This window comes from Talpa occidentalis, unplaced genomic scaffold, assembly GCF_014898055.3.
Source record: "Talpa occidentalis isolate TD23 unplaced genomic scaffold, MPIMG_talOcc4v2.1 talOcc4.13, whole genome shotgun sequence".
Lineage (NCBI taxonomy): Eukaryota > Metazoa > Chordata > Mammalia > Eulipotyphla > Talpidae > Talpa > Talpa occidentalis.
The window spans coordinates 11,353,306-11,376,690 of record NW_023601322.1 but is presented as its reverse complement, the minus strand read 5'-3'; the positions used below and the strand labels follow the sequence as shown (position 1 = coordinate 11,376,690).

Sequence of the window (23,385 nt, the reverse complement as noted above, 5' to 3'; positions counted from 1 at the left end):
AGATAATCTAGGGTCCGGACAGCAGTAATCCAGGATTTGCCAATTTAAAATTTTGAGTTCTGGGTCTCCCTGGTGGCGCAAGGGATTAAGCATCGCACTATTAAGCACCGCACAAGCAATCCACAGCCTCTGCAGCACGAGTTCAATCTCCAGCGGGCCAGGGATCTACCCACATGGCGCAAGAGACCTCTCCTGTCTCCCCGGCTGCTCCCCTAGCAGTGTATTTCAGTCAGTCTGCCTGTTCTGCTCCCCACTCTGTCTCTGGTGGATCCTCTCACCCCCCACCTCTGGCCTACACCCCAGCTCTTGTATGCATAAATAAATAAATCTTAAAATTTTTTTTTTTAAATTTTGAGCTCTATTCCAGACTCTGCCACTTAACTTTGGCTGTGGCATTTGACCTGGGGGCCTGTGTCCTCATGCATAACATACACTGGTTATTCATTCCCTTCCTATCCGCTGCGACCTAATCTGATGAAAGGGATGCAAAAATGCCTCTTTGCTTTCCAAGCCTACCGCCGCAGCTCAGAGTTTCAAAGTCCCCGCCACCTCCCAGCCCCGCCCCGGCCGCGCCCCCCTGGGGCTCCGCCCCGCGCGCCCCGCCCGCCCGCGCCGCCGTCCAATGGCGGAGACACACGGCTCGGTGCGAGCGGGGCGCTTTAGGTGTCCTCTTGGCGCCTGACCAGAGTCTCGGGGAGCTCGCTTCTTCTGAGCAGCCACTGGCCCCCGTTTGCACCTGACACATGGAGGGTCATCAGCCCCCAAATTCCCTCGGAGGGGTCGCAGGAGGCTCCCGAGCCCCGCCGCCGTCCACCCCGGGAGCAGCCCTGGGTCTTCAGTGGACGAGGCTCTCGCCCCGCAGCATTCTGGGAACTGTAGTTTTTTAATTTCCGGCCCTTTCCGGGCGGACGGGTCGCCCAGACGCGCAGGACTACGACTCCCAGACGCCCGAGAGCACCGCTGGTCACGTGGCCCCGGACGCGGGGCTGGGGGCGGGGCCGGCCGGTGCTCGCAGCTGTCAGGGACCCCGGAGCTCGCCGCGCGCCTCGGCCCCCGAGACCCCGCCATGGTGCGCGCGGGCGCCGTGGGGACGCACCTCCCCGCGTCCAGCTTGGACATCTTCGGGGACCTACGGAAAATGAACAAGCGCCAGGTATCGGGGGCCCGCGTGGGGGGCGCGCCCGGGCACCTGCACCCGCCGTGCCCGCGGGGAGCCGCGCGTCCTGGGGGGGCTGCAAGGACCGCGCCCCGCGGCCGGGGTCGGCGGCGCCCCGCTCCCGCTCTGGCGCTGCCCGCCCGGGGCTCATCTGCACGCACCCCGCGTGGGCGCGCGCGCGAGCCGCCTGCCCCGGCCGGAGCGCGGAGCGGGGGGGCGGCCGGGAGGGGAAGGGGCTGTGACCCCGGGCCTGGGGCCGGCGGGTGTGGCCGAGACGCGGGAGCCGTGGCTCGGGCGTGAGTGACAACCGTCTGCACCTGCGTGAGGGATTGCCTGCTGGAAAGGGGTGACAGATTGCCCTGGGGCTGCTGAGGCCTGACCCCCAGAGGGGGGTGTCCGCGATGGCAGGGGCAGAAGGGCAGGGACTCGGAGACCTGTCTGTCGATGGGGCTGTCCGGTCATGCCGCCCACGGAAGTGCCTTCCCGGCTGGGGAAGTGCTTTCCTCGCCTTGCACAGGGTCTGAACAAAGCTCCTTGTGCCAGAGCTCACAGGTGGTGCTCACTCATTGTGGCTTGGATCAGCGTTCCAGGGGAGCAGCGAAGCCCTCTCTAGCTCCTGCACTGGACACTCTGAGAGGACCTCCCAGGAAAGCTTCCTTTTTACTCTCTCCTTAGCCAGCTCCTGGCCTGCATCTCTGCTTTTTTTTTTTTTTTTTAAAGATTGATTTATTTATGCATACAAGAGCTGGGGTATAGGCCAGAGATGTGGGGGGAGAGAGGATTCACCAGAGACAGAGTGGGGAGCAGAACAGGCAGACTGACTGAAATACACTGCTGAAGGGAGCAGCGGGCTAGACAGGAGAGGTCTGCTGCGCCATGTGGGTAGCTCCCTGGCTGGCTGGGAATGCTGCAGTGGCTGAGGACAGCTTCATAGGTTGTGTCTTAACAGCTTGGGCCACCAGGGAAGCCCCTGCATCTCTGCTTTTAAAGGGTGAAGAGGGACTGGAAAAGAACCCCTCTCAGTCAGGAAAAGTGTGATTGCTGAAGCCCCTTAGAATGTAGGGGATCCCTAGGACCCAGATATAATGGATCCTGGTGGCTCCAAAAGGAAACTAAGACTCCTATTCATACTACTAGTAAGTTATGCTAAGAAAAACAGACACTTCCTATGCAGAAGTTTTCATTGCTTTGAAAATGGTATTAATTCTCAGAATTTGGACAGCATCCTGTTCCCTTGATCTCCCTTTACCGAGTGCGGTCACCCATAACAGGGCACAACTTATTCCTTTGAGCATATGGTTTAATTTTGTTTTTTTTTTTTTCCCAAGTAGAATTTCAGACTACTGCCATAGAGTGCAAGAGTTTGGTGACTTGAATTTCATGAACTGTGGTTCAAAAATCTAGTTGTTCCTAGCTCTGCATAGCTGATGAGATCCTAGGAGTTTCTACAATTACAGTGAACTGTGGCAGAGATTATCACCAGTTTGAATAACAACTGTAATACCCAGAGCATTCATTTTACAAGAAAATTCTCCAGAAAATGGAGCTTTATTTAAAAATCTAGCCTTTTTGGCTGGGTTTTAAAAATGTCTCTAAAATTGGTTCTGATTGCTGATGCTTCTACTGCAGATTCAGAGAAGGCCTGATGAATGCATCATTCCTGACACCAGTTTGCCTTTTGAAAGACTTATACATTCCCACTGTCAGTGATAAGGCTCATCAGTAGCAATTTGCACTCTCTGTGCTTTGCTAATCTTCCAGTTAAAATTCAGAAGCTCAAATATACCTCCTGGTACTTTTTGAAAAAAGCTTTGTCCTTTTGCTTTTTTCTTTTTCCCTCCAAAGTAGCATCCAGTGACACCTTGTCAGAACACATGCCCACTGATCTTGCAAGCGGGACTTCCTTTCTCTGCTGCTAATTAAAGCAAAAGCCACATGCAGATACAAGGACTCTCTGTTTCCACAGTGAGAAAGAGAGGAAGAAATACAGCTATTGGCTTTTCTGCTGCTCTGTCAGCCAAAACATCTGGTCTGAAATATTTGCTTAAAACTCTTAGACACTGGCTATTTCATCCTTGGTTCACAAAGACTGACTGTGCACTTGCATCTGAACTCTGCTGGGGTTAAGTGCCAAGCATACAGAGTTGGTGGGCAAAAAGGAACAACAACAAAAGGCACTGTGAAACGTGGTAGTGTATTTTTCAGAATCCAATCAGCTTGTCAGTAGCTTGATCAACATTTCCCAGTGTAGTGAGATTGTGATTTCTAGTTGTGCAGTTAGCATGATCATTAGGTTTCAGTATAATTGGCGTTTCTTTAGCAAATAAGATATCTTGTTCATAGGACTTTTTTTTTAGAAATTGATTTTATTTCCCCTCAATGTATTTTTCAAACTTAGAAAAAATATATGTTCATTCTGTGAGGGAGGGGGATGAAAAGGAATCAAAACATGGGAGAGAAGAGCACAAGGGACTATGGTGATGGTTCATGGGTGAACTGGTGGTGGGAATTTTACGGGGACTACACAGTGATGTAAAATACATACGTTAAGAAAAGAAATTATAAAAATATAATATGTATGTTCGAATATCTTTTTGTATGCAATCTTTAGTAGGTAAGTGGCATGATTTTATAGTTTGCATTTATCAGGGTGGGCCACATTGTTTGAAAATTTCTCTGAAAATGGCAATCTCTGTTTAAGGCCATGGCTGGGAGCTTTCCTAACTAGATCTGTGATTCATAATGAAACAACATTTCTTCATCAAATCTTTTAAGTCAAGAGGAGCAGGTGGAGTTTTTGAGCGTGACCTTTAGTGAACAGCTTCTGTTTTGGGCTGATGTGACTTACAAGACTGATTATACTTTAGATGCACCCCTTCGGTGTCTTCTAGCTCAACACTTTAACAAAGGCCATCACTTAACACTTCTCTTTCCTTTTTATGCTCTCCTGGAAATATAAATGTAACTTCATAATTTGCTACTGATGCAGTAGCCCAGAAGTTTTCAAAAATGGTGTGTAACTTTAAATTATTGACACATTAAATTTCCTATTTTTATTTATTATGTCAAAATATCTTCAAAATTATTTTAATTCACTTTTTTTAATGTTCCCAATTTCATCATATCCTCCATAATTACCTTAAGTCACACAGTTTCCTATAGGTATACTATCAGCAAAGGACAGTTTTAAGCTCTTTCTATCATATGGCAGTATTTTGTCACATTCTTCAAAATTTTTATCTTAACAACCATATACTATCCTGTTAAATGGCACTTCCGTAAAACACTGCCCCCGACTTTGGAATTAATCTATGCTCGTTGTAGGAATTTTACAAAATAGATTGTAGTTTAACAAAGGAAAGAAGTTTAATTCCACTGTTCTAAGCAAGCCTCTATTAGCGTCTTGGGGTATCTCTATGTATTTGCTTTCTGAACTGTTACAGTTTGTGGAGATTCTGCTGCTGCCTGCATTTTTTACTCAACATATGTTAAGTATTTTGTGATGTTATGAATATTCTTTTTTTTTTTAAGATTTATTTATTTATATATTTATACAAGCATGGGTACAGTCAGAAGTGCGGGAAGTGGAGAGAATTCACCAGAGCCAGAGCGGGGAACAGAACAGGCAGACTGACGAAGTACACTGCTGAGGGGAGCAGCGGGCGGCAGGAGAGGTCTGCGCGCCATGTGGGACCCTCACCGGTGGCCGGGGATCAAACTGGCACTGCAGAGGCTGCTGGCAGCTTTGCGGCCCAGCGCTCAACCGCTGCGCCACCAGGGGAGGCCCTGTTACGAATATTCTTTATGTATGTTCTGAATGATGTGGCGATCTGTCGCTGCCCCATTATTAGAAAACCCCTAAAAACTCCCTATCTGCCTTGATTTTAGACAATTTCCTAGAACTACTGAGCCAAGATTAACCTCTGGATTCTAATGCCAAATCACTTTCAGAAGGAATTGTATCAACTTGCACCTCCATCACAAGGCACCCTTGCCAAGCACTGAGTATTGGCATTAAAAAACAAAATTCCTTTAAATTTGCTAGAAAAATTAAAGGCAGGAGAGGGTAGAGGCAGGATTTGGTTTATACATTTTAAGTGTTTTCTACCACTTGTATTTCTTCTTGGAAAAGTAATACCTTTAAGCTTCTACCTCTTTTTGGTTTTTTGGTTTGGATTTCAATGCTTTTCTTATTACTGGTTTGTGCTCACCGTATATTAAAGACATTCATTTTATCACTATTCAATAAATTGAGTAGTTACCTTTTGTCAGGCCATTATTGAACATTGGGGATACAGCTGTGGACAAGGCTGAACACTCCTCACCTTTGTGGAACTTCCAGTCAGTTGTGAAAGACATGTTGGCAATGAATATGCATCGATAGGAGCACAGGGCGCAGTGAGAACATACAACAGGAGGACCGAGGCTCTATAGCTGAGGTCTGTAAACTCCACCCCACCCACCACTTTATTGGAACACGGCCATGTTCATTCTTTGACTTATTGTTTATAGCTGCTTTCCTACTACAATAGCAAAGTCGAGTCATTTCAACAGAGACTATAGGGTCTATAAACCAAAAATATTTATTATTTAGCTTTTACAGAAAAATTTTGTTGATTCCTTGTCTAGTGGGTCAGGGCACGCTTCCCCTAGGAACTGGGATTTAAAGTGAGACTTAAGAAGTTCCAAACTCATTTCAAAAGGATGTTCTTGAAAGCTGGTTGGGTGAGCTGGGAGGTAGTTAAGATGGAATGAAACCTAGCTTGTTTTTCTTTTCTGGAACATCATTCAGACTATAACAAGGGGATTTGAAAAGTCATCAGCTATACCAAGATAGGATGCTCAGTCAGACACCAGGAACTAGAAAATAGATGGGAGAGTGGCATCTGACAGAGCCAGAGCCAGCAGTGGGGAAACAGTCTGTGATGCAGAATCTTCAAAGACTCAAGAATTGGCTGTGCCAGGAATCCCCAGGGCTGGGGGTGGAGGAGGAGGTGGGGTTAAAATACATGGAGTGTATAAAAAGGCTGGGAAAGCAGAAACATGCCTACCTGTCTTCCCCCACTCCACTTGGAGGTTCTCCCCTCCCAGGTAGAGAACTTTCTAGAAGTTTATATCCTGGAGGGGTAAACAGAAGTTCTGGAGTAAGGGCAGCCAGGCCTCATGGAGGCTGTGGATCCTGTCCATTGAGGGACTGCCTGGTGGTAGAAAGACAGGTGAAGGGGTGAAGGTGAGCACAGAGGCCTGGAGTGTAGGCCTGTGTGGTCAGGCTGAGGGAGAATTGGATTGGAGATGCAGGGCTGGAGGGTCTTCAGTGCCAGGCGTGTTGCTGAGGGTATGGTTCAAGTGGAGATGCGGAGGCCTAAGTACTGAGCTGCCAGTGTTGGAGGGATCACCACTGGGGCGTCAGGTCCCCTGGGTAGCTGCAGGGGCTGTGAAACGGAGGGTTGAAGCAGCTGCCAGAGAAACGAGCCCTCCTGGAGCACAGTCCAGTGGCCGTGCTGAGGGCTTAAGTCCAGTAAGGCTGCTCCAGTCCCTACAGCCTCTTGGAGGACCGGAGACTCCTGGGTAACAGGTCACCCATAGCCCAACAGGGTGTTGTGATGTGGGCAAGTGTTGCTTTTTCCCGTCATCCCCAGGGGTTGACGGGGGCAGGCAGTGGTGCAAGGAAGAGCCTGGTGCTTCAGCATGTGAGGTACCAGAGTGAGGCCAAGACCTGTGTGGCTCAGCTCAGTGGTCTGTGGTGGGCAAGGTCAGCTGGGGAAGTAAGATTTTTGCCTCAAGTGGCCTTCCCGCCTGACTTCTAAAATAAATATTTGCTGTTCACCTGTTCAGGTATTTGCCTTTAAGGTATGGAAGATCTAAACATGCAGGTGTTCAAAGCTTTTGTTCACTTTTCAAGTATGATGTCACACGCAGAGCGGCCCCTTTGCTAAGCACTCAGGCTTCGAGGGGGCCACCAGGGCCCTGGGGTGAGGGAGTGGTTTCAGGCTGGACCTGAGCACTGCGTAGGGAGCAGCAGGTGCAACCTGAGTGGCAGGCCCTTCAGGGTTGAAAGTTTGAGGATTCCCCAGAGGTAAACAGTCTTAGAGAAGCTTTAGCAAAGCAGGGCCTAAGCACAGTTCTGGTTTTTGTTCCCGCCTTTCCTGTCTGGGAAGGGGAGCCAGACCTGGGGTGCTCTCTCCACGGACAAAAGTTGCAACATTACGTGATCTTGTGCTTTGTGTGATTTGGTTTCATGTCCTAAAATCGCAATGAACACTTGTGCCGTTTAGGGCGGGTGGATGTTCTGCCCTGGGTTTTCACTGAGGGTCTGGCCTTTTTTGTTCCAGCTCTACTACCAGGTTTTGAACTTCGCCATGATCGTGTCTTCTGCACTCATGATCTGGAAGGGCCTGATTGTTCTCACGGGCAGCGAAAGCCCCATTGTGGTGGTGCTCAGGTAGGTGGTGGCGCTGCCGTTGGGGCAGCCCAAGGGGCTACTGGGACCCAGTGGTCAGTCGGTGACAGTGTTAGCATCATCTTCACTGATGTCTCTAGGGCTGTGTTTTTTCCTGGCCCGTTGAGAAGCCTCATCTTTCTCAATAGGCATGTTAGAGCTTTAATCACACTGGTGCTTGTTCTCCAGTGCGATGAACTGACTAACTTTTGCATTTTTTTAAAGACTTATTTATGCATACAAGAACTGGGGTACAGGCCAGAGGTGCAGGGTGTGAGAGGACTCACCAGTGACAGTGGGGAACAGAACAGGCAGACTGACTGAAATACACTGCTGAGGGGAGCAGCGGCGAGACAGGAGAGGTCTGCTGTGCCACGTGGGTATCTCCCTGGCCAGCCAGGATTGAACCTGTGCTGCAGAGGCTGTGGACAGCTTCACAGCACTGCACTCAACCCGCTGCACCACCAGGGAGGCCTGCACAAATGGATTTTTAAACATAACTAATTTAAAATGAGTTCTCTGTCTTCTTTGTACCCAGTGGGCAAAGAGCGTGCATCCCCAGCATCTTACACAGCGTGTGGTAGTTTCTCACACTTCTTCAGCCATACTCTTATAGGTGACCATTACTCTTAAAAAACAGCAGGAAAGTTTTAGGAAAGTTCGCACTTCAGTTGACTTCACGTGCCCCTGCAGACATCCAAAGGGAAAAACCACCATTTGAAATTAAATAAGCATGTTCTGGAGTCATGAGGTGCCTTAGATGCTCTATCCAACCTTAGGTTATTGAGTCTTAGTGCGGGTGGATAGAGGGTGTGACAGGTGGGGTGTGGGGTTCAGGGGTGTAGCAGTAACTTGAGCGGGGTCACAGCCGGCCAGTGCAGGGACCAAGGCCTGCATGCAGGGTTCTCAGCACCCATGCCAGGGCCCTTCCCCCCACCACCTGCTGCAATGTCACAGGGCTACAGCCAACGCTCTGGCTTTACCAGGCCTCCGGGGTGACTGGCCTCAGGCCCACAACTAGATATGCAGCGTTTTATAATAAACTCAGGAGCCTTAGGATAGCACAGCTCCCACCCAGAGCTGAGGGGGCCTCGAATCCACTGGGGTCCAGCTGGATAGACTGGGGGTGGGGTGTCTTAGCTCACGGGCTCCTGATGCCTTAGCCTGGCTTCAATTGTGGCAGCCCTGCTTTTATGTATTGTGCTCGTTACTCTTCCTAGTGAGAGTACGCTTCAAATAAGGATTTTAAGACTTCACAAAAAGAAAGTGAAAACTTTAACTGGTAAGGAACCTGACGCCCATCGAGGCCAAGTCAGTTGCACCTCAGAGTTACTTTTGGCAGACCCCAAACCACAGCTTCCCTCACATAACACAAACACACTTGCACAGAGAAATTATCGTGAAATTGCAGGAGGGAGGGGCTTTATTTTTTTAATCACATGTCACCACTCTGAAGCAGTGTGGTTTGTCAACATAAACTTGACCCTGAGGAACCCTGATCTTGGGGAGCCACTGGCCCATGAGGAATGCAAGCATGAGTTGATGTCAGTGAGACATTTCAAAGACCTGCTTTCCTGGGAGGACACGCTAATGACGCCAGAGGCCAAACCGCAGTGCGTTCCTCTTGTCTCTGAGATGGACCTGGGGGTGGCCGGCCTCATTCCTCAATTGTTATCTCAGACTGAGATTCTTTTCTAAAAATATCACGTTATTATTGGTTCTTTTCCTGCCTCCTACAAACTGCGGAGGGGCTGCTAGCACCCTTCCCATATTTAACTCTAAGAAGCAATTGTTTCCTTTTTCATATCATGCTATCACCTCTGATAACATCTGGCAGAAGGAATCCTCTGTGGCTGACCAAGACTGACTTGGTCAGGGATATGAGTTGGAACTTTAACTCAGATATTTCATCTACCATCTTTATGGATGGAAATGCTCGCCTTTGACCCCAGGGTAATTCGGGTGTGACTTTGTGTTTCGTTCCAGTGGCAGTATGGAGCCAGCCTTCCACAGGGGCGACCTGCTGTTCCTGACAAACTTCCGGGAAGATCCCATTCGAGCTGGTGAAATCGTTGTTTTTAAAGTTGAAGGACGAGACATTCCAATAGTTCACAGAGTGATCAAAGTTCATGAAAAGTAAAGAGGCTTTGCTTCTTGCTGGTTTGGCTTTGTAAATTTTTGGTAGATACTTAATGCTTAATCAGAAAGTAGCTAAAGCACTGTTTTATGTTCCATGTTCTCCTGTTTCTAGCTATTTGACATTGGTGCTGTTACTTAGCCTGGAATATAGGAGTGTTAACACAATAACTTCAGTTAATTAATGTAATAATGTGAGTGTTAGCACAAGAACTTAAGTTAACACAGTAACTTACCTACAATAACTCAAGGGTGATGGTGAAAATTAAGCAAATCAATGATTACTAAAGCACTTAAAAACTTAATTTGGTGCTCAGTGTAAGGTGGAATTTATTATAGCATAATATTAGTTATTTGAAGCAGTCTTGAAATGGAATCCCATTGTAGTTAAGGATTATTTTGATGTGAGAATTAGCTTCTGAAATGCAAAAAAGGCTACTTGTTTCTGTGTCACTTTGGACCAAGTGGCAGTAATATTAACCCCTGGAGAGATAGGAATTCCTCACCCCACTCACCTACATTAATTCCTTTCCCCAAAAATGGCCTTGCCTTTCCCGTAAATGTCAGCAATGACCTAGGATACTTTCTGGTACAATTGCTTTTAGCGCCAATATATTAAATTCTGAGAAAATACAACTCAGGGATTAGTGAAAAATGTTACATTTTATGTACCTTGGTCAGTCATTTAACTTCATACAACTTAGTTTAGCATTTTTTACCTGCATGAATCATGGGATTAAGTTTAGGTATGCATATTTGTGTATTTAAAATAATGAATTTCTCAACGTGTGTGTGTGTGTGTCCATAATTTTGTACATTTAGTTTTAGATTCCCATTTCATTTTATGGCTTCTAGGTGTTGTGTCCAAAGATGCTGATACCTTAACCATTCACTTGCTTGACTCTGAACCTTAGAAGCCTCCCTTTCAGTCTGTGTTAATTCCCTGGTACTGTACTAGTATTGCTTGTCTACTACTCAAATTAATGTAGACATACACTCGGTGATAACGTGACAGTACTCTCACCTGATTTAAAAATAACTTCTAAAGATGAGAGACTGTTCAGAGTAGATGAAATGCTGAGAGTTTGCTGCCATTTCCATGAATTGGGAGAGACAGCCTCGATATTTATCCTCCTGATATCCTCATCACCATGGCTGCAAACCAGCTTGCTCCTTTTGACGTGGTTGCAGATCTTTGTGGGCTTTTAACATTTGATGAAATTATGATAATACATTTTTTTATTCATCTTATCAGAAGAAGACTCTCTTTATAGCCCTATAATACTGTAGTATAATGTTGTGTTTCTGGCATGTAGGCTATCTAAGCACCAGGCTACAATGTTTAAAATGAATCCCAAGTGTCTCTTAGCACATTGGGTTTATGCTCTTGTGATTCACTGCAAACTGGATTTTACACCACTTTGCTCAGTGATGAAATATGTAATGCATTAGCACATTCTACACTTGGTAAGAGAAGGTAAGTTTGACAAGAGCTAAGCATTTGAATTACTTTGGGATCAGATCTTTGTCATCTGGGACCAATTTCATATCTAGAGTGAAGATGAATACAATTCATGTTAACAACTTGGTCCTTGAGAGCTTGAGAGGATAAAGACAGTTACCCGTAGCAAGCTAATCATTGCCTAGTATTTGGCTGTGGTTTTTGGTTGTCACGGTAACTCGAGAGTTTTAGAATTAAGTCTACAAAACCGTTGTTAGATTTGTGCTTTGGCTGATGGTTGTCTGTCTTGTCGTCTCAGACCAAGACAGATCAAGTTATCTTTGATTGCTTCTAAAAGCCCATGCCAGATTGTAAAGTGTTGGGTAAACTAATATTTTTCTAATGGTGCTGTGCTGAAAATGATTTTTGAAGAAACATTGTTTTGCCTTCCAGAGATAATGGTGACATCAAATTTCTGACAAAAGGAGACAATAATGAAGTTGACGATAGAGGCTTGTACAAAGAAGGCCAGAACTGGCTCGAAAAGAAGGACGTGGTGGGAAGAGCCAGAGGGTGAGAACTGACTTTTAAGTTCTAAGGAAGATTCATAAACCTGAAAGATATTTAGAAACAACGAAACTATAGAATAGTGGAATCATCCATTATAAATATTATATGGCAGTGGAGCAGTAAGTAGTTTTAGTTTGTACTATGAAGATTGAATAAAATGCCAAACACACTAAAGACTTAAATTGAATACAAGTATATTATCTATATTGTGGATTTAATTCTTCTTTTGAAATTCTTACTTAGAAATGGGGTATTTGTGGATTTTACATAGCAATTACAAGAAATCCTTCCAGAAGTAACCACTCTAATACTTGGTGAATATTCTAGATATATCCTCTTCTGGTGTAGATGTGAGTATGCATAGATAATATATAATTTTGCATAGGAAAATTTGATTTTTAAAAAAAAATTTTTTAAGATTTATTTATTATTTTTATACGCAAGCTGGGGTACAGGCCAGGTGTGCGGGAGGGTGAGAGGATTCACCAGAGACAGAGCAGGGAGCAGAGCAGGCGGAGCTACTGAAATACACTGCTGAGGGGAGCAGCAGGCAAGACAGGAGAGGTCTGCTGCGCCATGTGGGATTCTTGCCAGCTGGCTGGGATCGAACCCGCACTGCAGAGGCTGTGGACAGCTTCACGGTGCTGCGCTCAACCCACTGCGCCACCGGGGAGGCCCAAAAATTTGATTTTTGATGCAGTATATCTCTCCTGTCTTGCCCACTGCTTCTCTTAGCAGTATATGTGAATAAATCTGCCTGTTCTGGTCTTAAAAAAATTTGTTTTTATTTCCCAATAGGAAGTTGGAATTAGATTTCTGTGTCAAATAAATTTCTTTTCAGATGGTTATATGCTGGCCCCCTGAGAGTCATGATTTATTTAACCAGTTTTCTTTTGGTGAACTAGTAAATTATTTCCTATTCTTTACTACTAAGAGCAGTTCTGTGATATATCTCTTAGTGTCCATCTCTGCACAATTGTTCCAGCAATGATTCTGTTCTGAGTGACACAACGAGTGAATCCTCTTAAAAAAACAAAAAAGGCAGGTCTTCCCTTCTCACTCCATGTAACTCTGGTTAGAAATGTCTGCTTTGGACCTCTCCTGCCGCCCGCTGCTCCCCTCAGCAGTGTGCTTTGGTCCTTCTGCCTCTTCTGTTCCCTGCTCTGGCTCTGGTGAATTCTCTCACCCTCCCGCACTTCTGACTGTACCCAGTGCTTGTATAAATACATAAATAAATCTTTAAAAAAAAAAAAAGAATGAAATGAGTATGGTTCTCACAGGCCCCATCAGTGGCATTCCTAAGGAAGACATGTTTCATAAGGCGGATTTTACAGCGTTTTCAAATGTTGCTATCATCATGTCACAAATAATTTTTATATTTCTGGCTTTTTATTCCACAATTCAGGTTTTTACCATATGTTGGTATGGTCACCATAATAATGAACGACTATCCAAAATTCAAGGTAGGGATTCGTGTGTGTATCTGTAGTTATAAAAGAATATTAGAGCTTGCACATGTGCAGTTGTAATGATGTTCTCTGTTCAAAATGTTTTGCTAGTCAGTTTTCCTGCAGAGTATAATTAACTACAAATGAACATAATCATTTAAATTGTCAACAATGAAATGAATTATTTAAAATAGCTGTGTTTATCTTTTAGGTTCATAGTGTATTCTAAAGAGACACTTTTATAGTTGTGGCTTTTTGTTATGGAAATCTTTAAACACGCCAAAAATACAGCATAATAAATCCCATAATGCTTATCTCCCAACTTTGACAAAAATGGTATCTGTACATATTTTAAAATCACTTCAGAAACAGTAGGACACCCCCGCAGGAACGAGTTGTGGACTAGCTGTGTTTGTAGGGCATTTAATCTTTGGTCCATCAATGTATTTTGGGGTGTTCCACCTTAATGCGGCACTGAACAGCTACTCCGGAGAACAAGGCTGGGGCCAGAGGGCATCTTGGGTTCTGTCCTCTGTCCAGTATCGAACGGACTGCATCTGAATGTATTTATAGGCCAGATTTCTTTGTAGACCTGGCAGTAATTTTCCACTGTGTTTACTTTACAGTATGCTCTTTTGGCTGTGATGGGGGCGTATGTGTTACTAAAACGTGAATCCTAAAACGAGAAGCAGTCCCTGCAACCAGATTGAAATGAATTCTGCTGGAAAAAAGAGAAAAACTAATATATTTGAAATGTTCCACTTTCTGTATAAAAGGAAACAATGTGGAGACGTTTTTGTCTTGTCCAAATAAATGATTCATCAGTAAACATGGTTTTCTTTTGTGGACTCTGATTTGAATCTGCTTGAGTTCCTACTCTTGAGCCTGTCACCCGAAGCTGCGTGTGAGGGCCTGTACCCAGCCGGGGCCAGGCAGCGCCCTGGGCCTGCCTGCCAGTGAGGGCAACACTGTCTACGTGGTATAGGTGTGATGTCTGAACCTCAAAAATAAAATGCTTTGTACAACATGATAGCCTTTCTGGGGGGAACAAAGAGGCCCCGAAAGGGATAGCTTCTTATTTATTAGAGTGTGGACTGACAAATCAATAAAGCCTCAGACTTTTTTAGGAGGTGAGGTATTATTGCTTTGTTTCCGTGGTGTGATCTATCTTGAGATGGTTGGGTAAACTCTCTGAAAAGTGTCTGTACACCGCGGAACCTGCACATGCCTTTGGAAAGTGGTAAGGAGTACAGAAGGAGAAAAGAGGCGTGTTCGTTTCCTCAGCCACCCCTTCATTCCCCAGGGATCGCCACCATTTTCAGTTACGTCATAGTTGCATCATATGTAGTCCTGCATCTAAGTGGCTCGTCATTAAAATATTTACCAGCCACGTCCAGCCCAGCCAGGGTTTGGGGTGTTAGGAATACAAAGCCCCAGCTCAAAGGGAGGTAGCAGTGGGAGAAGTGAGGGTGATGAACTGGGTGAGATTTCAGGGTGCCTGTGCCTATGAGGAGAGAAAGAGGGTGATGGGGATATTGCATTTAGGTGGAGGCAAGGGAAGACCCTGTGAGCAGGCGATATTAAGCGTAGTTAATAGGGGAGGAAGGGAGGCTTGTACATCTCGGAAAGAACATTCCAGCAGGTGCAGAGACCCCCGAAGGCAGAGCACCTGGCTCTGGTGTTAAGTGTTGGTTCTGACTCAGGAGGTTGGGGGTGGGTGGATGGGGTGTATGGGGAGGTGGTCTTGAGATTCTGCACAGCTCACACACCCCAGGGGATGCCAGTGCTGCTGGTGTTGGGCCACACTAGAAGGGAGTCAGTCGGGGCTCCAAACACACTTGGGTTCACAAAGAGTTTCTCACTGAGCAATAGGATGACCTTGACATCTTGTCAGAACGTACAAGTCTACCTCATTCCTTTAGATTTGCCCAGTTCTGATCTAAGAATTTTGACTCCCTAAAAGTCACTTATCCCCCTGTGGGCCCTGAGCGAGTCACTCTGACTTCCCTCAGCCTCCAGCGGGGTAGGAGAAGCGCACCTCCTTCCGGTCACCCCAGCAGTAAGTGGCTCACTGAGTGCTCTGGCCCGAGCCGGCGCGTTCGCAGTCCCCGTGCAGTGGACATCAGCCCTCGTGCTGTTTTCCTCTTCGGTCAGACCTGTGCCTCGCTGCACACCTGCACAGTCACATCCGCAGTGAACTCCTGGTTCGGCAGTGAGCAGCGGGAGTGGTCCGTGGGGGGCAGCTTGCCCTTTCATCCTTTATCGCTGCTAAAATAGGCTATTGCAATAATAATGGGCCTCATCCTACTGAAATCAGCAAAATGAAAGGGGAAAAAAAGGTAAGGATCCTTTCGAAGACCATTATTCTCTGGTGCCCTTTAATAAACTATTTTCCTAAGAAAAACAGGTTTTTTCTTCCCTTAACTAAAAATGGGATTTTAAAATGTTCCGTCAAAACGTCATTATTTTATCATCTTCCTGGGGTTCGGTAGTTGGTTATTATAAATGGAAAATCTCTTAAAACGGCTAAGCTTTGGGGCAATTCTCTGGGCATACCCAACATTCTGCAATAAGTGTATGAAGACAGCTACGAACCCTACCGTGGCTTGGCCGGGGCTGCTGGACGGTGGCTGTTGGGTCCTTATGACATGGAAGTGACGGGGGCTCGTGCCGGGCGGAAGCGATTTTGTCTGGGGGTCTCGGTTGCTGCCTCCGTGTCTGGAACACCAATGGGAGCCGGGCCTGGACCTGAGCAGACAAAATCAGCGACTGCATCGCTTGCAGTTGCTTGGCCAGGCGGGGCCTCTGCGGTGCTCCCCCGGGCTCGAGGGACACGTTTCTCACGTGGCTGCGCAGTTGCTTTTCCACGTCCAGCAGCTTCGAAGCAAAGCACTTTGGACACTGGCCAAACAAGCAACACCACCGAAAAGGAAGAGGACGGAGTCTAAAACAGGGGCAAAGACCTCAGGGTGCCACTAAGTGTGGGACAGACGGCCCACGTGGCGGTTCACAAAAGCCTTGAGGAGGCAGCAGAGGAGCTTGTGAGGATGTGAAGGTGCTCTGTGTCGAAGATCCATGCGGATTTCCATGAAAAACTGGAAGGTTTCCTCTAGGGGAAGAGGCTTCAGTTTTTTGCTTTTTTGGAAGTTGTTAGAAGTTCAGATTTCCCAGCTCCTAGGTCTTTCCCTTCTGACAGTGAAGGTGCTGGTCCTGTAAGTGCTGGACAAACACCGCCTCAAGTGTGTGAGAGAATGGAGGTGCATCTACACACAAGGGCGCGCGCTTACACACACACACTGCACCAACGAGACAGCAGGCTCTGAAATGGCTCCTCTAACATGTCATGGCTGCCACCGCCCCCAGCCAGCCTGCTCAGATGGAAGCTTGTTGGGACGAGGAGGGGGCCTGATCTTTCTGAGTAGGCAAGGAGTGAGGACTGTAAATTCGGGGATGCTGCTGGGCATCTGTACTCTACAAAACCATCCCTAGGTGACGCTTATGCCATCAGGGCTGAGAGCCATGGAGAAACATCTGCACGAGTCAGCCCGGAGTAAGTGGGATTAGGGGGCTTGATGGTTCAGACCTTCTCTCTCATCTTCATGAAGTCAAGTTCAAATGGCATGAGAGGCCCACCTCTACATGCCACTCTTCTGCTCCATTCCCCACACCAAGCTGACGCTACAATCTCCACTGATGGTCCAACGGGCTCCTACTGAAACGCCTCCTTCTCCTTGCCTTAGGAAGCAGCCTTTGGGCTAGCGCTCAGGCAGTCAGGCTAGTCTCTTCCTGAAGTTTCTGGCCAAGATCCACCCACACCACTCTTTGGGTTTAGTAGTTTCCCTCAGTTTGCCTGTTCGCGCCATCCTCTCCACTAAACCCCTGGCTACCACTGATCTTTGTACTGTCTCCATAGTTTTGTCTTTTCCAGAATGTCCTAGAGTTGCAATCATACAGTATTTTTTCAAAATTGCTTTATACTTTTCAAATTGGCTTCTTTCTCTTAGTGATATGCATGTAAGGCTCCTCTAAATCCTTTTCATATCTTGATAGCTCCTTTATTTTTTAGCATTGGGTAATACTCCATTGTCTGCATGTTCCACAGTTTTGTTTATTCATTCACCTGTTGGAGGACATCTTGGTTGCTTCCGGGTTTTGGCAATTACAAATAAAGCTGCTATAAACACGCATGTGTGGGGCTTTTGTGCAGAGGCAAGTTTTCAGTTCATCTGAGTAAACACCAAGGAGCAAAACTGCTGAATCATATGGTAAGAGTGTTTATTTGTGTAAGAAACTGTCTTCCAAAGTGGCTGTGCCATTTTGCATTCCCAGGGAAAATGCACGAAAGTGTCCGTTGCTCCACATCCTTGCCAGCATTTGTTGTTTTCATGGTCCAGATTTTGGTCATTTTATTAGATGTGTAGTGGTATCTTGTTGATGTTTTACTTGTAATTCCCTGGTGCCACATGATGGGGCGCATCTTTTATATGTTCATTTGCCACCTGTGTGTGTTCTTTGGTGCTGCGTCTAAAAAGATATTTGACTCATTTTAAAATCGGGTTGTTTGTTTTCTTATTGGTTTTTTTTTTTTAAAGAGGTGGAACTTACAGACTCATTTTTTTAAATTAATTTATTTATTTATACAAGCACTGGGTACAGTCGGAAGTGCGGGAAGGTGAGAGAATTCACCAGAGCCAGAGCAGGGAACAGAACAGGCAGAAGGACCGAAGTACACTGCTGAGGGGAGCAGCGGGCGGCAGAAGGGGTCTGCGCGCCATGTGGGACCCTCCTCTGGTGGCCGGGGAGCAGCTGGGGATCGAACCGGCGCTGCAGAGGCTGCGGGCAGCTTCGCAACCCAGCACTCAACCACTGCGCTACCAGGGAGGCCCTGTTTTCTTATTGTTAAACTTGAGGAGTTCTATGTTTATGTTAGAGAACAGTCCTTTATCAGCTGAATCTGTTGCAAATATTTTCTCCCAGTCTCTGGTTTGTAACTCAGAGTAGACATTTTTAGTTTAGTAAAGTCCAACTTAATATGTATTTCTTTCATGGACCAAGTCTTCGATATTATATCTAAAAGACACTGCCAGAGTCATTGAGATTTTCCTCCAATGTTACCTTCAAGGGGTTTTATAGTTTGTATTTTACATCTAGATATATGATCCGTTTTGAGTTACTTTTTATGGCGCAGGTAAGGTCTGTGTCTAGATTCAATTTTCGCAGGTGGATGGCAATTGTTCCAACACCATTATTTTTGAAAAGATTATCACAAATCCATTGTATTGCCTTTGCTCCTTTGTCCAAGATCGGCTGACTATTTCTGTGGGATTGTCTCTGATTTCTCTATTCTGGTCCACTGATCCATTTGTCTGTTCTTTCCCCAATACCATGTCTCGGTCACTGTAGCTTTATAGCAAGCCTTGGTATTGGGTAGTATTTGTCCTTCAACTTTGTTCTTCCCCTTTAATATAAGTTGTCTGTTCTGGGTCTTTCTTGACTACCTAAACTTTAGAATCAGTTTGTTAGTATGCATGCTGCAGTATTTTCACTAGGTATTTATATTTGAAAAAAAAAAAAAAACATGCAAGCTTCCACTGCCATATTCATTTGCCATAATCATTTGTGAATTTTATTCCTCAAACCTATTTCTGAAGAAGAATTCCTGCCTTTTGTTAGGTCTCAAGTTGATTTTCACCTGTCTTCCTTGATGTGTGCATTGGTATGAAACACTAGCATCTCTCCACCCCTGAGAATCACTAGGAACACACTCTGCTGTTTTTCTGTTTCACAGCGACATGCCTCATTTCCTCCACAGCATCCGGCTTATCTGATGTGGCTCAGCATCCACCCCCCTCCCCTAGTTATCAATTTCAAGAGCTCTTGATTAGATCAAGGGATTTAACAGTGGATAGACTGACTTGGACTTCTCACTAAGCAAAACATGGGGCATAACAGAATCAGGCTGCCATTTAGAGTTCTACCCAAGTGGTAGGGGGATGCTGCAGCGAGGACATGTGGGGTCACATGGGGCTGGGGCGCTGGGGCCAGGTAGCGGTGGGGACATTGCTCCATGGTGGAGTAAAGACTTGAAGAGAGCCCAGCAATTCACACAAATCATCCTTAAAGTGGGATATTTTCATCTCCCTGAGTGCAAAGCTGTGCCCTCTCAGTCTCTGTAAAACTTGAAGAAAGTAAGAGTCTTGTTCTGGGCTCAGCTGGTTTGATGTTTTATCCAGACCATCAAAAATTTCTGCATATCAGCACTAAGGCTGTTTCTCTTATCATCCACATGCTCCCTGGAGTAGCACTTATTTTCCTTTGGAAACTTCTGTGCATTGCTCCCCTTTGCAGTCACACCTCGGCTGATGGTGCAAGAGGCCTAGCTTCCGGCCTATGACGCTTCCAACATACCCTTCTCATTGAGCTTAATCATTTTCAGCATTTGATTTAGAGAGGTGTGGGACTCTTATTCACTAGAACACTCAGGGGTCAGGTTATTAACGGGCCTAATTTCAATTTATTGTGTCCCAGGGAACAAGGAGACCCAGGGAGAGGCAGAGATGGGGGTGGCAGTGGGCGGAGCAGTCAGAACACGCAACACACATTATTAAGTTCACTGTCTTGTGTGGGCGAGGCTCAGTGTCCCAAACAATCATAAGAGTAACATCAAAGACCACTAATCACAGATCACGTAACAGATATAATAATAGCGAAAAAGTGAAATACTGCAAGAAACACCAAAATGAGAACAAAGACATGAAATGATGCTGGCAGACGGGCTGACTGCAGGTGCAGCAAACCTTCAATTTGTAAAACACAGTATCTGAAAAGTGCAATAAACTGAAGTTCAATAAAACAAAGTCTGCCTGGAAGGCTTTTCCATATAATATCTTTTGACCTCGGGGCAGCCTAAGCAAGCCAGTCTACCTTCTTCTCAGTGGCTTTCTTTCTCTAGCTAAACTTTCAGCTGCTGAACGGCTGAGACTCTTCTTGCACCCCTGAGGCAGCAGCCAGGAGCTTTGCCGCCCTGTGCGCCCAGACAGCTGTCAGCTGCCAGCTGGGGCTTAGAGGGATGCACTGGCCATGCCTAATCTGCCTGGTTTGCCCACAGGGGAAGGACAGGGTGGGCTTCAGGAAGCTGGCCTGACTTTGCTGCCTATCTGGAGGCGCTCTCCACCCTTCTGTAGGGGGTCGCCAGTGCCTGCTGCCTTTTCAGACATTGGTTCCGGGACCTGGGGACAAGCTTATAACAAGGAGAGGATCCTGATAACAGAGTCACAACACCATCCCCTGCTCTCTTCCAGACAGCCCATAGTTCAGGGGCATCAGAGAAATACCCTCGGCTGCCAGGACCCTGGCATGGCACGCCCCTCCGGGCCTCCACCACACTCATTTGGCTCCTGTTTAGGGTGCCCCTAAGTCCTTTATCTCCTAATCCGCGTCCTGAGTAGCAAGTTCTCAACAGCCTCCTGCCACAGGGGACCCCAGAAAACTCTAGATGGCCGCTCCCTTCTCTTCTCCTGACTGACGCATAGAACTTCCTTTGCGTCCAGATCATAAATGACCTTCTCTTAATCCACACTCACATCTGCAATTGCTAATGTTCATGTGGGTTGACTTCATTTTTCACAAATATTTTATCTTATCAACACCTTCACTGATCAATCTCCAGTGTATTTGGGGGTTGATTCTGCACCCCCTGGGACCTTCTGAAGGTCCTTGACAGAAGCTTTTGCAGGCCTTGGGTGGTCACACTGTTAGGGAGCAGGGTCACCTGCATGTGTGTGACTCAGAGCCCAGCTGTTTCCTCTGATAGACACCTGGAGGTTTCTAGGTCCTGGCTTTGGGAGGCAGGTCTTCCCAGGTCAGCTTCTTCTAAATCCCAGATCCTGCATCTCAGGGGGGCTTTGTTATTCTTGCTGTGTCCACCCCACCATGTGTCCAGGAACCTAGCAGCCCCCCTGTTTCTTAAGGAAGCAGTTCTGAGTCAGTGGCAAGAGGGCCTGAGAGCTAAATCCCCTGCGGCTCACAGCTGCCGTGTTTACACGGCTGGCCCTGCTTTCCCATCCTGATAACCGAGCTCCATGATCATCACCGCAGTGCCCAGTCCTGGCCAGTCCCAGTCTGAGCCACAAGAGTGGGGCGCCTGTCTCTGGGGTCTGCTTGTTAGAGCACTCCGGTGCTGAGTCCAAGAACAACTGAGACCCAAGTTCGATGCAAAAGCAAAAGTGGCCTTTATAAGCTCGCTTGAGCTAGGGGCCGACCCCCAGAGTGGAACCGACACAGCGACCGCGCCCAGGCAGCATTGGACCCTGAGCACCATAATTAAGCAGTTTATATAGGCATACAAAATAGATCCCTGGGGTAATCTGACAGCTTCAGATGTGGGTTCTAGGAATCCGACTGTTAGGATAATCTAATGGCTACAGACGCCGGTCCTTAGAATCCAGGATTCCAGGAATTGCAACCTCACTGTCAGTTAAGCTCTTAAATGGCTGCTGTGCTTTAAAATGGCTGCTGTTATGCTCTATTCTTACATGCTCACACAGGGTGGGGCCCAGAATGGTGAGGGGGGCAGCTAGGGGAGTAGAGGTGCCAGTCAGAGCCTTTCAGGGCTGTGGCTCTCAGTCCTGCTCAGCACCTGACCCGCGTGTGGTTGCCTGTCTGTCCCCTCCACTCATTCGCTCGCCCTGTGAGGCAAGAGCTCCCTGCTGGGCTGTGGGTGAATGGACAGACTCTAAGAACAGTGCTCAGCTGGGGAGGATCATTCCCAGGCTGCAGACTAATCTTTATAGTCAGTGCTGAAAAAAATCCAGAGCGGAAAAGAAAGAACCTTGGCCCGCTGTGCTCCACCTCCCACTGTGCTCCACCTCCCACCCCAGTGCTCTCTGTGTCCTTGGGGTTCCCCCCTCAAGCTGCCTCTTCTAGTTTGCCTAATATCGTAACTAGCAGGGGCTTAGGTCTACCTCTTGGGCATGTTTACATCTTAGGGGTGAATTTAGGAAAAGAGAGCTTCAATATCCACGGGAAAGTCACACAGATGGGGGTCATCACAGACACCACGCTAGCTGAGGCAGGAAAATTTGGGGTGTGGAGGAGTGTTAACTCCCCTAAGTGGATGGAGGCACAAGTTGACTTTGACTAAACAGCCAGGGTGGTGTCTAGTCAAGCAACTTTGTGCATCCACGGGCCCAGCAGGCTGCACCCCCAGGGAAGGGACTAGTGCAGAATGTCTGCCCCACCCCCCCACTACATAGCTCCACACACATGCTCACCCCTGGGTGTGCATGAGAGAGGTTTCGATGGATCCGCTAGCTTAAAATTTTGGCTCAAATGGGTTAAATAAGAGAATCAAAATAACACATTTGTATCAACTGATAGGAATTTACAAAATGAGAATCCCAAGTCGGCTTTACAAAATGAGAATCCCAGCTCAGCTCTGACAGTAAGATGTAAAGATTAAGGTGTTACGGAGATTAAGGTGTTTAAGAGGAAATTTGAAGAACAAATAGCTGAAGATAAAAAGATAAGTAAGAAGCAAGCGAGAGCGAGAGCAGAGCCCCAGACGCACCTGTAATTCTTCCAGGCTGGAGCTGGGTGGCCTGTCGACACCAATGGGGAGGTGGGAGTGGGATGGGGTCCCCAGAGTGGGATGGGGTTCCCCTCCTAAACACAACGGGTGTCTGCCGCCAGGACCCACGCGCATCCACCCCTCTGCTCTCAGGAGTCCCTGTCCTGCCCCCTCCATCCATCCAGATTTCAGCTTTTGCCCAGCGGGAGCAAGAAGAGCAGGAGAAAGAGGCCAGCAGCGGGCAGGAAGTCGCAGGTGGGTGGAGTGTATTCTAACGAAGTTTCTAGGTTTCATTTCTAGTTTCCCACCAGCAGAGGTTTTGGGCTGACCGGGCCACCTGGCCCCCATCCAGACTAAAAAGACCTTCTTTGCAGGTGGGGTCGGCGACTCTCTTGTAAAGCTCCCAGGTGACTCCCATGGGTGGCCTCACTGAGTGGAAACAGACTTCTCACCCCTGTGTGGGAGAAGGGTCCCCACTAAACAGGCCAGGAATTCCTCTTCCCAAAGATATTCTCAGGACCAGAGACGCCTGCATCCCAGCTCTCAAAGGCTGGAGTTTCTGGACTTATCACCTGGCCTTTCCCCTGGTGCAGAGGCCTCCCCTGAGCTGCCTTCTTCACTGACCTC

The 23,385-nt window shown here is 47.0% G+C and overlaps 1 protein-coding gene across 1 annotated transcript; it reads left to right on the top strand.

The window, feature by feature from the left end:
- The first annotated feature begins 1,004 nt into the window (after positions 1 to 1,004).
- Positions 1,005 to 14,019, top strand: SEC11C (SEC11 homolog C, signal peptidase complex subunit). The gene is made up of 6 exons (XM_037508457.2): positions 1,005 to 1,153; positions 7,489 to 7,598; positions 9,582 to 9,731; positions 11,626 to 11,745; positions 13,148 to 13,205; positions 13,817 to 14,019. The coding sequence occupies exons 1-6, from the start codon at positions 1,067 to 1,069 to the stop codon at positions 13,868 to 13,870; spliced, it is 579 nt and encodes a 192-aa protein (XP_037364354.1). The 5' UTR covers positions 1,005 to 1,066; the 3' UTR covers positions 13,871 to 14,019.
- The last annotated feature ends 9,366 nt before the right edge of the window (positions 14,020 to 23,385 follow it).

Bases quoted from the DNA above. Each gene is read 5' to 3' on its own strand.
- SEC11C (XM_037508457.2), top strand. From the start codon at position 1,067: ATGGTGCGCGCGGGCGCCGTGGGGACGCACCTCCCCGCGTCCAGCTTG. The intron at 7,599-9,581 runs GTAGGTGGTGGC...GTTTCGTTCCAG, and splicing joins CCCATTGTGGTGGTGCTCAG to TGGCAGTATGGAGCCAGCCT. The intron at 9,732-11,625 runs GTAAAGAGGCTT...TTTGCCTTCCAG, and splicing joins GTGATCAAAGTTCATGAAAA to AGATAATGGTGACATCAAAT.